Source organism: Cottoperca gobio, chromosome 4 (assembly GCF_900634415.1).
Source record: "Cottoperca gobio chromosome 4, fCotGob3.1, whole genome shotgun sequence".
In the NCBI taxonomy this organism is placed as follows: Eukaryota; Metazoa; Chordata; class Actinopteri; order Perciformes; family Bovichtidae; genus Cottoperca; species Cottoperca gobio.
The window spans coordinates 12,429,152-12,447,881 of NC_041358.1; the positions used below are offsets into that span (position 1 = coordinate 12,429,152).

Consider the following 18,730-nt stretch of genomic DNA (forward strand, 5'->3'; position numbering starts at 1 on the left):
TGACTGGCTGCTGGCATTACGTAAAAGCCAGACTCCGTGCTTATATATTTTTTCCACCTCAGTTTTGGTAAATGATTCAGCAGAGCCTGACTAAATGAATGTTTTCAGAGCCTGGTTATGAGTATAAACAGCTTTCCATTTTTTTTGGCCTGACGTGCTGATCGTTCCAAATTTGTGGTTTGTCTATGTGTGTATGCTGCACATTTTCGGCGACGTGACATTTCAAGCGTACATGTGCCATTTTTCTAAGCATTTGCAGATTCCGGTATTTATTTGATAAAGTATTGATTAATATACATGTTTGTGTGTGTGTTTGTGTGTGTGTCGGTGCATACCTGAGCTCCCAGCTATGTAGTTAATCATGTCCACCTACGGTCACTCAACAAACCCCAGTAGAAATGGCGACTCACGCCACAGCTATCCCACAATGCACCCTTCTCCTCTTTTTATCACCAGCTAGTAATTATGTGCTCCAGTGAGAGGCATGCAACTCGCTCACACACAAACATACAGGGACACACACTCTGCTTGATTAGCAAACCTAATGGATCGCCTTGCTCTGTATTCCAAGAACATTCCATAAAGCAGAAGGCCATATAATTGCTTTCTACCATCAGAACTGCAACGAGCATTATCGCACAAACACTGCCTATCTCCTCCTCTTCATCCCCTCTCATCTGCATCCACCTCTACCTGCACCTGCTACTTCAGCCTGGTTCTTTTTGCTTTTGGATCTATAAATGAAATCATTCTCAGTTGCCACATAAACCTTATGTTGTTGTTTATGAAGTTGTCATTGAATCAAGTGATTCCCTGTATTGTGGAAATTGTTTGTCTGTAGTATTAAACCACAGAATTGACATCCAACTCTGCCTGCTCTATGCAGCTTTTAGCTTATTGTTTTGATTCTCCAGCCAGGCTGTATAGTTGAGTCTCATGGCTCTCATAAACCCTCCATACAAAACTGTAGACAGAAGTTTCTAGTAAACAAGCTCTGACCAGCCAACTGTGTGTTGCCTGCCCAGCATAAAACAGCAAAGACATAAAGTTAACTTAAAAACTACCAAACTGAGTTGTGGTGTTTTTCTCAGTAGTTCACAGAGACCAAAACACACCCAAAACACTGCAAAATGTGGACTTAACTTACCTTCCTCAGGTGGCCAGACTCCAAATAATTTATGTTGCTCAAAAGTTAACCATATCAACTTAAAACGTGGTATGTCGATAATCTCTGGTGCGTAAAAATAACCCTCAAATGCAGCACAAGTTCAGCTCCAACAGGGATTTTAGATTTCACAGTTTGAAATATCAAATAATTAAACAACAAGATAGTCACTCACTAAGATAAATAATTTGTTATATAATGGTATTCATCCATCAGCTTGCAAAATAAGAATATTGTATTCCCTTAAATTGCAAGAGTTGTGGTTGTCTGGTTGGTAACACAGTGTTATACAGTACCTTAATGTATACTGACAGACAACAGGGTGGCAATAGAATAATTGTCATTTAGTTCTATTGTACAGATGTAATTACCACTCATGGACCCATGAAGCAGCATCATTGGTAATTGATTTGACTGATGTGAGCACATTGAATACATGTATTTATTTTTCTTTAAACATTATTAATATTTATATGTGTGTTTAGATTTGTAAGGTTATCAAGTTTGAGCTGACACAGTTGCCTTATAATGCTGTTTCAGGTAGGTGCAGTGTCAGTCTGTGTGTGTGTGCATGTGCATGTACAGTAGTACATATAAACATTTCACGCAGATGAACCGTACAGAGTTGCACCTACAGAATAATCTGCACATTGGAGTGAAAACAAGCTCGCATAGGAAAACATGTTGTCTGAGTGCAGCCTCAGTCAAGTTTGCACATAGTCATGCATTCTTTGTTAGCTTAAGTTTCCATGTTGAAGCAAAGGCTTGGCCGGGGGCTATTTTCCTACCAGCTTCGCTCACCCAATGAGGTCACACCATCCAGAATCCTGAGAATGTCAAGAATGGTGAGCTTTAAGAGCTTCTGAACAGCACTATAGGTTATCAGATGGAAGGGGGCTGATTGAGAGGGGAGGTCGAAATGTGATCCACTTCTATACCGGTGAAATGAAGAAGAAGGGAGGGAGTGACACGCTTAACTCACCTTATAGCTTCTTCTCTAATCTGTGATCCGCCTATAGCAGATGCCAGGACTTCACTTCCACACTGTTTCATTTACATTGTTATTTTAAATCTGACATGGGTAAAATGATTACGTTATCCTGACATCAAAAGCACGATACAAAACTAAACTCTGAATTTGTCCGACACAAATATAGTCAGGGGGATGTGCTAATGTAACCCCTAAAGCAGTTATAGATTAAATTGGATTACTTATGAGATCAAAAGAACAACAAAGCCACACGCTGGTCACCATTCAGATGTGTTTTCTGAAGTGAAATATGCTATTTTGGATATTCTGTTTAATTCTATACAGTAACACCTTTGCAAGATGAGCATTTAATTGAAGTTCAGCCCCAGGCTCATAATAATTCCTTGTTTTTTATGTGCACAGTCCCACTGTTTGTTGGACACCATAGAGTAAGGCTGCAACTAACGATTGTTTTTATTATTGATGATTATTTTCTTGATTAATCGATTGTTCTATAAAATGTCAGTAAATTGGGAAAAATCATCAGCGAGTCCAAAAGTAATTGAATTTACTATCACAGTAATAAGTAATAAGTAAAAAATTATTTACTGTTGCTTAATTATTATGAAGACAACATTTTATTGAATAAATAATTGTTCTGCCAATCGCCTAAACGATCAATCAAGTAATTGTTTTAGCTCTACCATGCAGCATACAGATGTCTGGAGTTCATCAGACTGAGCATAAAAACATGCTGGCCCTGTTTATCACACAGGTGATGCTGCAAATTCCACAAGAAGGATTATTATCATAATTCACATTTTCCACATTGTTTCAAAAATATCCTTTTGGAGGTTTAGTCTTCCAGTTTCTGATTCCGCTATTAAATCATAGAAGGATCAGCATGCAACACAAAAAACGGACTCTAAGGAATGTCTGCTCTTCTAAAGTAAAGTGTTCGATACAGCAGAACCTTGCATCACTAAAAATAAGCAGGAACATTCTTTATACTGAATTTCTGATGAATTAGGCTTTTCATTGTTTTTGCTATCTTTAAAAAAAAATCCTCAGACTTGAGGATTTATTATCTATAATGTATTCTCATCATTATGCAACTTGCACAGTTGTTTCCTGGAAGACATGCCTTCTTGATGTCCAGACGAGCAGACAGGGGGGGGCGGTGCAGGGTTGGTAGTCTGTATGTTTTTCTTGACGGGACTCAGGCGGAGATCCTTGGTATTCCATCAAGTGTCTGGAAAGGGTGCCATTTCCATTACAGTCTGTCTCGTTTCGCTGCAGCAGTGGTGATGTTTGTGCATGGAGGCCCGAGGGTAAGAGGCGAGCTCTGTGGCCTTGTGAGCATCAGGAGTGCGAGGTTAGTGAGGGAGTGCCTGTGGCCCTTCTAGACACACACATGGGTTACATGTGCAGCTTCAAAGACAGAGTTGGACAGGCCTGACTGCTGGCAGCCTGTTATCACTGACAGAAAAGCAGAAGGAGGCTGCCAGGGACTGGTTTCAGACTAGTTAGCTAGATGATTTGCCAATTTGAGGAATGATAGGCTGACTGTTCTGCTAGTTAACAGACTGACAACAGGCAAGCATGCTACATGGCACGCCGGACAGCTAAACAACGAGCTGAAACTCTCTAGAACGCTCCGTCAAGCTTATGGGAGCTGCATATGCTAATTATCTGTAGGATCATCACAACGTGTGACCTCTTTCACATTGTCACACTGTTTTTAAATGTTCTTTGAATACATTATTGTATTGATTAAAGTCCTAGCATAACAAAACAGGAAATAAATAAAATAATCAATATACAAATACAAAAGAAGTCAAATTGAGATTCAGATATTACTTGAAAGATTCTTGCTGTTTGGAGTTGTATCCTCATGATTGTTTGCACTTATTGTAAGTCGCTTTGGACAAAAGTGTCAGCTAAATGAACTGTAATGTCATTTAATATCATGCACATCTGTAGAGCTGAAGGGAGAGTTGATCAAAAGTTTTTGTTCTTTTTAGTTTGAAAGTACACAAAGGCTCTAAGCACACCCAGTAAACTCAACCATGTTTTTATTCAGCATTTTATCGTCTTAGTCATCCTCAAGCAGCTGTAGCCTAAAATTATGACATCAGTAGTACGTTTTATTAAGCTGGCCCAATGACACACAGCCAACAGCCCATCTAGGCATAAAATTATAATGATGAACTTAACTTGCGGTGAGTCAAAGTCCTGTGGAGTGTATAATATCAACTGTAGTAAAACTGTTTGGATAATAAACACTTACTGGGAACTAACTGTAATCCTACCACTAAAATAAAGATCATTGTTATATTCTAACACAATGGAATCACCTGCTATGTTATTACCTGAGAGCAGAACAGTCATTAGTTGTCTTAATGGCGTATCTAAAATAAATATTATATAATGTATGAGTTCAGTTGTCTCTGATGTTTTTCAGTCAAGACACCTAGCGGGGAAATACGCCCTGAAGTTACATTGCTTTGAGTGTCTTTCTTGGCATTTCACAACCGTGACATTGTGACAATCTTGAGAATTGTCACAGTATCAATGAGAAAAGTTAAGTCCTACAATACTGATGAAGTACAGAACATTCTGCACCGAGCTGCAGCGCTCCTGATGCTGCTTAGAGCAGAGGGGAGATCTGCTGGCCAACAGTCCAGGAATCATTTTCGTTTTCTGATTTGGCTGAAAAAAAACAAAGCGTGTCAGAGAAGTGGTGCGTTAGTTCCACGATTCACTTTCAACAAAAACCAAAAGCTTTTTATCGTTTGGTGGTGGGGTCTTTGTTCTGGTTTCTACAGGTTCACCCTTCTCCTTATTTCCATTGCTTCTTGGTTACTAGCTAGGCAATGAACCTCTGTGGTTTTAAGATGTAAAACTAACACAAAGGATTTGATGTGCCAGTCACATTTATCATTATCTCATTCATTCATCCATACCAAATCCCAATGGTTCTTGCTCACTCCTTAGTAAATATCTTATGCATAGTTTTATGTATTTTATCAGAAAATTATATTCTAATTGGCACCTTCAAAAGAGAACACAGTAATCGGTGGTGTCGTAGAACCATCCTCTCGCGACCTGAGAAGCTAAAGTTGCTTCCACAACCCTGGGCCTGCACTTGTGTTGTGCTTAATTGCTCCCAACGTAACTTCTGAAGGCATTAATTCTGAAAAAACATGACTCAGAATTGACTCAACAATTATTAGTTACAGGTTGATTTTGCTAGCTTTAATCAAGCTACTGCAAAGATCAGAAACCCAGCCAACAAAGACCCTAAAGAATAAAGATACCATCCATTCTGAGCAACATTTAATGTACCACAATATGTAATAATATGTAAAACCAACACTTAAACCTTCTAAATAATCACAGTAACAGCTACAGTGCATGCCACATGATTGGCTCTCAGTAGGGACACCTGAGACATTACAGAGGTTCACCTGTGTGCCAGTGATGCTATTTCTAAAAGTAAAAAACATTTCAGTCATTAGCTTCAATTTGTGTGCTTCTCTGTGCACAACGCCTGTTCTTCTAACACATCATCATGCAAAGTTAACTCTCTCACTGCTAAATCCCTGTAGTATGGTTAATTCCACATGGTTCTGCTATACTTTAAAAGCAGATCCCTGGATCCAGTCCTGCTGGTTAACATTAGCACCTGACCTCTTGTTTCAAGCTGAAAGGAGGGAAAAAAATCTTTCTGGGAAAGCCCTTCATTAACATTTATGGGAAACCTTTTGGCCCATCTTGTTCTTTTTCCCTTTCAAGATTAAAACACAGAGTCCTTTTCCTCATTTTTCCATACCAGCCCCTCCTACATCTAACTTCTCATGGCTGTTTTGGGAAATCCCTCATAATGGGCAGTAAGTCTGTACTTTGCATGGCAAACTCTGCTCTTTTTCCCCTTTGGGAACACGTCCAATGCATTCTTTGGAAATCGTGGGTGTAACCTTATGGTATGATGGTGTTTTCTTTCTGCAGTATTTCCATGCTGTTTTTTGTATTCTGGACAGAGCATTGAGGAGCAACCACTGGAACACCTCAACAATGAAAAGAATGCAGATATGAAAGATCTAAACAGATTATTTTACAAAGTGTGTGGGGCTTCAAAAGGTGGTCAAATACTTTGGTTAAATAAGCTCACAGCCAAATTTGGGTTTGCTTTTTTTCCCAAGGAGATATTCAGAATGTCAACAGCTTGAACAAAAGCTAACACTATCAGAGCACATGTGGGGAGGAATTTTGAAGGGAAGAGCCCTTGTCAGTCACACTCCCCATATCCAGTTAGGTCTGACTCCCCTTATCCACCCACCTCATTTCTGTGGATTCCCTGACCTTTTAGCTGGGGGTTCCTCTTTCTCTGAGCAAGCCGGCACTATACACTAAGAGGACTCCCTGCGTGGGAGGGAAGAGAGTGAGAGAGAGTGGGGGAAGCCTTCAACAAGAACATTCATCTTAATGTGACTCACCCAAACTCTCCGCCTCCTTTCTTGACCCTTCTTGTAGCTCTGTACTCCTGCTTTGCAGAGCACTAAACAAATCTCTTTCCTCCCCTGGAAAAAGCCACGGTGGGTCAGGCTCCGGGCCACATAAATCCAGACAAAACCTTTGCAGAGTGTGTTTGGTTGGACATTCCGTTCTGTGGCACACCTTGGGCCTCACAAATGTTGAAACAGCTTAAATATGTTGGAGCTCTGGGTATTTTTACTTTGGCTTTCCAGGGGCCTCAACCTGTGGAACAAAAACAAACACAATGGGGATTCCTACTGGAATCGTCTCAATTGAATCATCTATGGTACACGTGACACCCGTGCCAAGTTTTGATTATGTAAGGGTAATAGGAGTCGGTTAACCACAATGCTCGGAAAGCCTGACAGGTTATGGGAAATTACTTCTGGTGACAGTTGTCAGGCATTCCACTTTCCATTCAACTTTTAGTTTCCTTTGTCAGTTCTAAACCATATGTACTTCCACAAAACCTTCTTGCAGATGTCTGCTGAAGCATATTACTATCTTACATCAGTTCATTCCGTTTCCGAATGTTCGTACTGTGTGTACTCTACGTTTGTTCAACAACAGCTTCTGGACATTTTAGGAAGCCCACACTAATTTACCAGATCATTGAAGGGCCATACCACTGTTTGCAAGTTTTCGCTCCATTAAAGGCTTGTTTCACCCAAATTACTGGACACATTTTAAAACTTTTTTTTGTTAAAGTGTTCCTTACCTGAATCCAGAGGATGCTGTACAGATTGTACAATTTTATGAAGCATTTCTTTTTGAGATATTTCTGGTATTGACTTGTTTTTATTTAATTCTAGTGGTATCAAGCCATTGAGATCGTTATGATTTGATTTGCCTTGGTCATGTTTCCCAATCTAAGGTGTTTGCTGCCAACCTAATATAATAGAGGTGATGGAATTACGTTTATGGGGCTGACAGCACTTAAAAAGCAGTTAATTTCTGTACAGTATGAAAATAAATTAACAGACTTGTGATTGATTTAAAAAGGCTAAATCTAATTTTCTCATAATGATTATGATTTTTGAACAGAAACAAAGGCAGACCTGATGTTTAGTTTAATGGATTGCACAACCAAAGTAAGTTTCAATCAATTTCTGATAATAGATTTTCACATTGTTTAGAAATGAGTGGAAACTATTTAAGGCTTGGATGGTTGGAAAATACATTCAAATTTTCCACACGTGGTTTGATACGGCATGGGTTGCAAAGTGCTGAGTTGTGATAAGTGAACTGATTTATAGAAAATGGCCTTTGCTCACACACAGACGTTAAACTTAGAACATGGAATGATTGACAAACACAATGTGCTCACCTTGAACTCCCAGCCTCGTCAACCCTTACTAGAGATGTGGGTGGTCCTGTGTCTGTCAGCCCAGGTAGGCCAAAGGTGGCAGCGAGTAGGGTTTCCCACTCTGGTTTCCCTCAAGGAAAAAAAAGAAGGGAAAAAGAAAGGCCTTACAGCTTCTTTTCTCTGTGTGTTGTTCTCAACATGGCTTGCTATAATGTTAAAATATGACTTCTACCTTTCACTGATATGGTCACTAGTGTTTTATTGCTTTGGATAATAACGTCAGGTAAACGACTCATGTGTTAATCTCAGTTTATCAGAAAAGAGCTGAGGACCTTTATAGCCCTTCTTAAAATGTTGGGGGAGAGTGGAACGACCTTTAACCATCTAGCACTCACAGTGTGTTAACGTAAAGCCTCCAGTCTTTGGAATATTTCACTTTTTTCCATTTGATGTCATACAGCACGGGAAGTATTGGTCGTAAAAACGTTTTATTAGCGTTGCTTGTTGGTTGTAAAGAGCAGAGTGACCTTGAGGGCGATGCAAGCTGTTCGTCTTGAGTGAAAACAACTATTGCTGACGTCCAACCAGCCTGCATTGCAGCCATTCTTGTGGAAGTTGCAATTCACCATGAATTCTTGGGTGTGAATGTAATGTGTGGTAATTATTCCCTGCTGTAGTAGCTATAGATTGACAGTGTTTAGATGTTTGATATGATATAAGTTTGTATCTGACCAATGCAGCCAGGGTAGGGTGAACTCTAATTCTCCATGAGGTAGGTGAGTTTATTGGCTTTTCTCCCTTGTTTGGGTATAGAGGTCCAGTATGTGGGGGTCAAACCTAATAAACACGGAGGAGTCGGTCCCAAGTGGAGATGTATTTACTGAAGCCCCCTCTGTTTTTCCCCACGGTGGAGGCTCACGTCCATTCGTAACCAACAGCCTCCATCCTTCTGCTTTCCAACAGTTCCTAGCCTGCAGCTCTCCTGTATTTGTGGAGCCGTCACAGTGAGAGGTAGGCAGCCGACACATTCTTTACAGCCCTGCTGATTGGAGCGAACACTTTATTTGCTCTGGGAAAGACTCATATTTCTGTTTATTTTTGCTGCACTCAGCTCTGCTTGTGTGTCTCTCTATGTGAGTGAGCACTGTGACCAGCAAGGTGTTGCAGTACAATATGTTACTGAAGTCACTCCTCCTTTATAATGAAGTTCCTCAATATTTTCTCTTTGCTTTTTTTCTCTTTACCTCCACATTACTATGACAGTTACTTCTAATTCCTCATGCAATTGCTGTCCTGGATAGAAATGTGCAGGGTCATCTGCCCGATAACAGATGACCTCAGATGTTAAGAGTGTTATCTAAGAGTGATTCTACAAGCCTTATTCAACAGAGGTACTTCTTAATCTGTAATCATTTCTAAGAATCTCTGTAGTTACAAGGCTTATCAGTCACACGCCGCACATCCACTAGGATGTTTAAGAGGTTTTATGCTCATCTTAGCTTTAAAAATCATTTAGAAAATGAGACCTAGATCCTTTGAGCTTCAGTCTCATGGAGGTAGATGATTGCGTATAACAATCCTTGGTTAAACAGTCTGACAACAATCAGAAAGTACTATTTATGTTTCTTGTTAGAGAGTATTTTGTATCATCACCCCAAATTGAGACCCAAGTGTGTCTAATTTTGGTATTCTCTTTCAATTGCAGTTTTCCTTCTAAAAATAAAAAAAGGAGTAGCTAATGAACAGCACTAGAGCATTAATAGAAAACTAATTATGGAGAAGTCTTTATTTCTGTTTAACGAGTCTGTACACAGTCATCAACTCTTTCATGTGTAATTACATGAAAGGTACAGCAGCCTTTCTCAGGTCTCTTAAATGCAATTACCTCTCACACACAGACCATATGCTCTTTCAAAACTGAAGACACCCCATTTAACAATCAGAGGCATAATGCCCTGTGCTTCTACTTTGTTCCTCACTCTCTTAGTCTTTTCAAATGATTTATGTAATCCTGGCCTTGCTGCTATCGCTCACCATTCAGGCAGCTGTAAATGTGTCCAAACAGGACTTTAGTGTGGCATTTTCCTCCTCGGAGCCCTGATATCCTGGGAGCCCCGAGTGAAAGCAGTCTGACAGTGCAGTCGGTTTGGCTGAAACTGCTCTTTTACCGAGGCAGCCTGCCAGACTCATGTGGTTGATGTGGTGCGTGGGTCTCCAGATCTGCTACTGTTAACTGTGCACGCCTTCACATTGACCTACTTCTCAACATTTGTGTAATCCTAAAGCTGATGATGGGGGATGTCATGGCTTTGTTAACCACAGGTATGTTCCAAAATTCACCCAGGATTTGTTTGGATAACACAAGGACAGGCCGTGGAGGGATTGTTTTCTCTTGGCTGCCACTAAATGAGTTGTTGTCATTTCATACTTTCGTTGCTGGCTGTGACAGTGCGAACCTTCACAGTTAGTTCCCTTCAGGAATGTAACATTTGACCACCATGACAGCATCAGACTGAGCCCTTTTTCCATGTATGCACCCACCTGTGTGACTCATGTATGAGTGCTTTGTGTGATTACTGTTCCTGCCATTGGACCGGAAAGAAATCATTATGTTCTGATTTCTGATAAGCGAACTTCACACTTTCAGATGTGTGTACATTCTCTTTGTGTCTACTGTGTTCATGTGTGGCTCTGCAGGGAAGTGTAAGAGGTGTATGAACGTAACAATAATCCTCTCAGAACCCCATTACAGCTTCTGTAGATGTTCTCCCTCATGGCTGCCATTTATTCAAGCCTTCAGGCGCTCTTGCTAAAGAAGCACTCTAAAACCACTGCCCCTGGCAAACTTTTGACAAATCTATAATTGAGCCATTTAATCGCACTTACTCCTCTCAGCAAACAAAGGGAATCATCTCTCTGCTTCCTCCATGACGTCAGAGACTTAAAATCTGAACCTTGTTGCTGTATAGCTAATGGGGTTTGTGCATTTATGGCAAATTCCACTTGGTCGATTTGCCTGAAATGCAGCCATTATTCCACTTCTGTATTCCACTGCTCTTTGAACTTTCCTCTGCGTTAGGCCTCTGCTATCTGTTATGATCATCTGTGGCCTGGATGTCCTGTTCCCATATGTCAATACAAGCCAGTCCCTGCTTGTCTTTATTTTTTAACACAGCTCATTGACACAATAGACTGCATCCTTGACTGATTTTTTGTTTCTTAGTCCTTTCAGATTCTAAAAGTAGCCTCAAAGCTACAGTATTTTTGTGTTATTAACAATGGATCAAATTACTTTGTGTAGTGTGTAGTGATAAGGAAAATTATGACTTGACTCTGCGGGTCATCTCAGCTCTATAGATATTTGTATCATCTTTCAGCTCATTGTTTTGGTTTTACGGCCGTCATCTTAACTGTTTTGGTTTACTCTCGCTCTCATCAACCCTGCTTCGAGCTGTTTTTTTTAAACAAAAAAGCTTTTAGAATTACACTGTACCCTGGCCTACACTGTACACTGCTCGAGAACAAACAACAGACAACGTTAGCAACTAGCTGGTGAACATGGGATCTCACAGGAGTTGTTAGAGACCAAAACAGAGCAAAAGGTAGAGTGAAGTTGAACTTATAGTTAGCAGGTGTCCAGAAACACAAAAAAAACTGACGAATGCAAATGTTGTTCCGTGCGTGCTGGATATGTAAATAGGCCATTGGTTCCCAAACTTTTGTGCCACAGCGCCCTTTCAGAGGACATTTTCTGTCGTGCCCCCCAAATAACATCCATATATGTACACAGACTCTTATCAGTTTGAACAATTGAGACAAAATCACTGTTTAATGTTCTTAACCAACCATGTATGACATTATTTTCCATTAATTTCACTTACTTTATAATTCACAAACTGCAGCTGATAAGTGTCATTTAAAGAGGCTGACCTCCTTGCGTGTGAGGCTCAGAGGAATGCTGTGTCCCCATTATGTTGGAGCGTGGGACTCTGTTGCCTGGTGTAGGGAGGCTAGGATGACCTTCAGGAATGCTATTGTTGTGTACTCTATTCCCTTTCCAAATGCACTGTGCTCTATCAGACTGATGGTCCTTTTTAGCAGAATACGATATCAACGGGTACCAGGGGCGAGAGAATGGAGAAGGGGTCCATAAAAAGCTCCAAATAAAAGGCTGTTCTCTCTGCTCCTTCTCCCTTGTCCTGTGCTGGAACGGCAGGAATGTGGCAAGCAGACCGACTGAATCTCAGAGCCTTCAGCCCCTAATGAATTTTAAAAGGCCATTTTCATTCAAAGCAGGGTGCTGGCTAACAGCATGTCACCTGGCCCACTACTCAGGGGAAAAGGAGGAGAGAAAAGCGAAGAAGAGTGGAGCATAGAGGGTCGGAGGGAAAGGAGAAAGAGGTCCTGGCAAAGTGAGCTGGCACCTAGGTAGGGTGAGGTATTGAATGTCCCTCAAAGTGAGAGATAATAGGCCACTCTGCATGAGAAGCCACTGTAGGAGCATTCTTGACCCTGCCACGAAGGTCTAAAGAGAATAGAGGGAATGTGAGAGACAAAGAAAGAAAGACAGTGAAGAGGAAGAGGAAAACAGCCAAAGAGGGGAGACAGAGGAACTAAAGACGGAGTATTCTGAAAAACAAAAACTTGAAATGTCTGCACCTGTTGAGGGAATTGTTTGTCACTTTGGGAAATACGCTTAATCGCTTTCTTGCCTGAAGTTAGATGAGAATATCGATGCCACTCTCATGTCTATATGGTAAACATGAATCCACAGCCAACAGCGGTTAGCGTAGCTTAGCACAAAGACTGGAATCGGGGAAACTGCTAGCATTGCTTACCGTACAGACGTACTTACGGAAATTGGTATCAATTGTCTCCTCTAATTCTTGATAAGAAAGCAATTAAGTATTTGGTCAAATGTTAAAACTATTCTTTTAAAGGCTACAACAGTATTCAGAGCCTGCAGCTTTATATTGATCTTTACTGTACGCCACCTTTGTCACAGAAATATTTAGCACTACGCTAACACTAACTTCCACAAACTAGTAAGGTAATGAAGTATTAAAGGATTAGTATTAAAGTAAAGGACATAACGGCCTAATGATTGATGGACCTGAAACTGGTGAATTTACCCAGTGGATAGATTTAATCCTCTGTAAATGCTAAATCACATGAGGAAACATTAACTTCATTAACAGTCTTAATCTGCTGTAATTAGCAGTGTGTCTGTGGGGAGATGTTAAGGACTTGCAGTGGCATGCTAATTGTTTTTTCAATCATGAATACAGCACTTAATACTCTGCCACGACCAATAGCAAAACTCAAACAAGCATTCATTGTATTAGACTTGCATGTCAGTAACATTCATTGACTGCTTTATTGTAGAACTTTTTTTTCAAATGGTGTAATCCATCCATTTCGCCGTTGTCTACTGGATGAAGAATTGTTGATGTCTTGGTGTTAAAGACAACAACAATTCTTTGCACAACTTTAAAAATGACATCTTGAACAAAAAACCTCATTAAAGCTTGAAGTGGATGTGTGACAGCAGGAACAATGTGCAGCCCCACCAACCATGCACTCCTGCTTTAATAAATCTGTGTTTCTGCTACAACATGCTGATGGCGGTGTCAAAATGTGCCGTGAACCACATGAAGAATGCAGTTCAGGAGGAGTGTGATTGTGTCAGGAGGGTTTTCGTGGCTTATGTCAGGCCTGTTGGTGCCAGCTGAAAATTGTTTAAACACCACAGCTAATGGAAATCTTGAAGTGAATCAGGTGCATCCCTTTATGGTTCATTGTAGTCTTTAAATACCTCCAGCCCAAACGAGATTTGCTCCAATAAGTCCAGCATGGTCCCAGGATCTGTTACGAACCACGGAATGAAAGAAAACATAGGATCCAAAATACACGACTCCACAAAGTGTCTGACGTACAAACAAAAGATCTTTTAATACAAAGTTTACCCATTAACAATATCCATACACTTGACTAGATTTAACAAGACAAACTGGCACAAGACAAGGGGAGACAGGACTATTTATACATGAGGTAAGGGGACACAGGTGACAACAATCAGGGGCGGGGCAGACGATCACAGAAGCGGGAAAACACACAAGGCAGGAAGTTAAGTGACCTAGAACAAGAGGGAAAGGTGAGTTTCAAAACAAAACAGGAACAAAACAGGAAGTCCAAGACGACACTAGACAAGCGTGACTGTAACTTAACATAACCTTACACACTGAACATGAACTAAACTATAACACAAATACATGACATTAAATAATCTGACGGGACATGACAGCATCTCAAGCCAATCATCATTTGGGATGAGATGCAGCGACACATAGCGTGTCTGTTTAACCTGTGCAAGACTTAAGTGATGATACGCAGTCCAAATCCTCATTGGATTGTTCAGGACTTTGAACACATGCTTTGGTAAGCAAAGTGGACCAATTCCCTTTTAATAAAAAAATAAAATAAAATCTTGTGGCCCAAAAGTGCCTTAGATCAGCACAGCTTTCTTGTCCAATTTCTTTAATTTTATACAGGCCCAAAGTTCGCCGGCGCTGCTGATAAGTGGAGCTGATTCTCAGCAAAAAAGTATTCACCCACAAAACTTCTGGATCTGGCATATATGGGTGAGAGCTGGCGGCTCACCCTTGGTAATGATGTAAAATGCAAGTTTAAGTAATTGTAAACTGATGTTGGAATAGACTTGATGGTACGGTCACTTGGCTCTAAAGCCACATATTGATATAACACAAGGTCTGCTTTGTGAGCATTTTAGTTGGGTGATTATTCTAATAGTTCTAAAAGTGATACATTACAGTAAGTGTGTAATTTATCTATGTGAAGTCAGTGTATGCTGGGCCATTCACTTACTGTATACACAAGACCATTACATCACTACACTCAATCTTCTCCTCAAAGTGCACCTCAACTGTTTTAGCACCAGGAACCCCACTAACATGTGGTGACATGGTACTAAGTCATGATAATTATCAAATGTATTTGTTCTAGTTCTTTTTTAACACAATTATTTGTGCTTTGTCCACATCTCATTTTCTGTGTGTACTAAATATCTCGTCCAAACTCACAAGCTACAGTTTCCCTGTGTGGAAAGACCAATTGATGTTCTCTACCACAAACGCACACAGAGCAGATATCACACTGTTGTCTATGTATAGGGGCCATTACATTTCCCATGGTGAGAAGGGGGCCTAAACACCCTTTGGGTCACATCACCTCCAGTGTTTCAGAGGAAATGCCAGAGAGCTGAGGTAAAGAGCTGCTTCATACAGTCCTGCAGATTCCTGGGCAGACGTCCACTTTGATAGTGGAGGCTACAGTGTGCTACAGACAATAGAAGAAGGGAAAGATCAGTGGCTGATAATGATGGTGGAGTCACAGCACAGTGTGTGTAATGTGTGTGGCCTTGTCGGGAAAGGTGTTTGTCTGAAATGTATTTGAATGATATACTCAATATGATCTGGACAGGGTATTAAATATTAGGTCCCTGCTCTCCAGCTTTGTTGTGCAAATCTGGCCTCGCTGATGGGCACAGACATGCAGACAAAGGGCATTGTTAATATATTAAACGTTTGAACTGACTGAGGTTTCTTCAAAAATGATGAGTTTGTGATTGAGTGGGAATAACCATGCAGGGACCAGCTGAGATTCCACAGCAAAGGGACACAAAAACAACATAACACATGATGAACAAACATCAAAAGCACAAGTTCTCTCTCAATCATCTGGATTGTTTACTTCCTCAGAATCAGACTCAACCTTGTTGTTGCCACCTAACACACGTACAAACCTAACCAAATGAAAAGCAGAGCTTTTCTTAGCGGTGCTTTGGTTTGCCATTGCTTTGCACAAAGAAAATGAGGGGAAATAACTGTTAGCTGTTAACCTATACTTAATTTGCCACACGCTGTTGCTGTCAAAGCCACTAATGAATTTGTGAACCAAGTTACTTGGAAGAACGCTGTGTTCCTGAAGTAAAAGATGAGCAGAATTGGAGAAACATGGAGGAGGAAAGTTTGATTATTCTGCTGTCTGTCTTTTGGAAAGTGACTAGATTGGAAAAGTGCCACTGTGGCTGTGAGCCATTGAGTCACAAGGTAATTTAAAGAACCAGTCTTGCAACAAACAGCTGTAAAAACAGATGAATGTCATTATTGAATATACACTCAGTTAATGAGGTACACTTGGCTAAAACTAATGCAGTCTAATACAGCAGTCCTGCAATAAATCCTTCCTTCATGAAGGTTATGACATTCAGTTTTTGTTCAAATCGTTTTAGAGAGGTGTTTTTTGTTTTGTTTTCTTTCAACTTGAAGATCATTTTGAAGGATGTAGTTTGTGGTGCTGTTGAACTGTATCACATTATACGGAGATGTGTTTCTGTTATTTGTGTCTACAATAATTGATAACAATATAAACTACTTAACTGGTAACTCTGCATATAATACCATCTTGTATATTTTTGTGCGCATGCACGCCTCTATTGTGTTATCTGGGAAGTGCATGGTGGTCTACCTGGATGACCTCACGGTTCGGCCTTCCACAAATGAGGTGAAGCAGAAACATTGTGTTCGCCAAAAAGCTCAGTGAGCAGGCTGAGGTCATTGTGAGATAGGGCTTGTGGAAACACTGATGCTCTCGCTAACATCACTGGCCTTGGAAACTACTCCCTGAGGAACCCCAAAAACAGGACAGTAAAATCACACTGGGCGGTCAGACAGGAGAGCAAACCATCCGAAGTTCAGCCAAAAAAACATTTTGAGTTCAGCGTAGAGGACATGCAGGTTAAATGTGGTTTGCCCCTCATTTTCCATCCAGGGAATGCATTTCATAATATATGTTAATGTTTTCCCAGATGGGAGCCATCCTTTTACTTACTTCCTATAAATGTATGAAAAACAGATGACCCAGAACATGAGGACAGGAAGAGCCTTTTTTAGAGTTTGTGTTGGTCCTTCAGCGTACCTATTTTCCGCAGCCACTGCCTTGTAATATATTTAACGTACTTCCTCCAAAATGACATCATTTCATGGCTCATTAAAATGATGTCATCGCAACCTGTTGGAGAGAAAAGGTTTTGTTTCAGTACACTCAATCTCAGAAATCTGGGTATTGCTAAACACTGTGCCTTAAAGAAATCCAGTGAAAATCCTCAAACTGATTTTCATCATCTTGTTTACAGATGTCTGATTAGAACTGGACTGTATCATAATACTCCTGAAGATAGGAAATGCTGATGGTTTGGACCATTTGGTGGTGTAGCTTACTGTACGTCATCACAGTTCAGTCTTTTGTTTAATATCAGCAGATGTTTTAAGTGTATTTCTGTTTGTGTCTTTGTGGTCGTTCCAGACGGAGGCAATGAAAGCAGCTCTGAAGGATTTGAATCTGAACATTGTGGAAATGACTGACGAGAACGCCACACTGGATGGAGGAGATGTGCTTTTTACAGGTAAATGTTGTCGCCTCAATCACTAGTTGTTGAACACCTAAAACTTCTGTTCAATCAAACAACAGCCTGACGCCAACCATTTATGGAAAATCTTACAAAAATGCAGCTGTCACTCTCCCTAAACGGGGGCCGGTTAGGGTTACTTTGGGGTTTCTATAAATTCATGCAGTTGCAGAAAATAGTAGTCTTGCTCTAAAAGCTATTTAATACATCCAATCCAAGACTCCAATATATATACTGTAATAGCATCCAAGCTTACTTTAATTTAGCATTGTTTTGCCAGTTGTTAGTTTATAAAGAAACAGGAAGTAAGCAATTTTGGCATAAACCTGAACAATAAGTCTCTGGTTCTCGTGAGCAGCTTAACAAAAAAAAGTTTTTCCATTTTGCTCTAATGATTGAGGTCAGTAATGACGTGGGTTCTTCCTCAGATCTTTCCCCGTACGGCCGTAAACAAACGCAGAAATTCATAACAAAAAAATATTCTTAAGCAGCAACGTAATGTACATGTTTCTGATTGGCTTGTAGGACTCTGTTAAAATCGTATAATAGGTTTCAAGACACGTAATGGTACATTTCTAACGTGATACACTGTACAAATGTCGCTCTTGATTCAAAACATGCTGACTAACCACATGTGAACTTGGGTTTTACTGTAATCTATTCCCTTAAGAAGATGTCATTGTAGTGAAACTATTAGCCTCTGCAGTTTTAGCTCTCAGACCGTTGTGTTTCTGTAAGTTAGTGTCTGTGTTTTGGGATCCTCCATACAAACATTCCTCCGTGCGACCTTGATGACCTGGTGCCTGAGCGCACTAAGCAGAATTCCACTCAAAAAATAATCTGTAGCAAAAGTGTTGTGTACCATACTGCCTGGTCAAATCAAATAAGCAGGACTACAGGCTCTTACCACGGGCCTCGTATTCCTCTGCCATTAGTTAATACAATTTGGTGAGGGCAGAGAATTGTGGGCACAGTCATGTGTTGAGTTAAAATGTGGGTCAGTGTCTTCTACACTGCACAGGCCACAAGAAAAAAACATAGTACACTTAATTGGGTTTCTAGACACTGGCTCTGTGCGCTCGTTCCATCCAGCTGAAATCGGTTTCATATGGCAGGGCTAGAAACATTTCCTGTTGGCAGGGCCCCGGCTAACGGCTCATTTTGTAAAGTCTCAGCAGCTACGTTAGCAGCCCATCTCTGAGCTCAGTGTGCTGCTGCAGCCTCGCCAGGCATTCAGGGCTCTCTGTCTGCTTGTGCCCCACC

General features: G+C 40.6%; 1 protein-coding gene across 1 annotated transcript in view; it reads left to right on the forward strand.

The window, feature by feature from the left end:
• The window catches only part of ddah1 (dimethylarginine dimethylaminohydrolase 1), a 68,283-nt gene that overhangs the window by 29,145 nt on the left and 20,408 nt on the right, over nt 1–18,730 (forward strand). Inside the window, 1 exon segment of the mRNA XM_029429020.1 lies at nt 17,365–17,464. Coding sequence (XP_029284880.1) covers nt 17,365–17,464 — 100 coding nt within the window.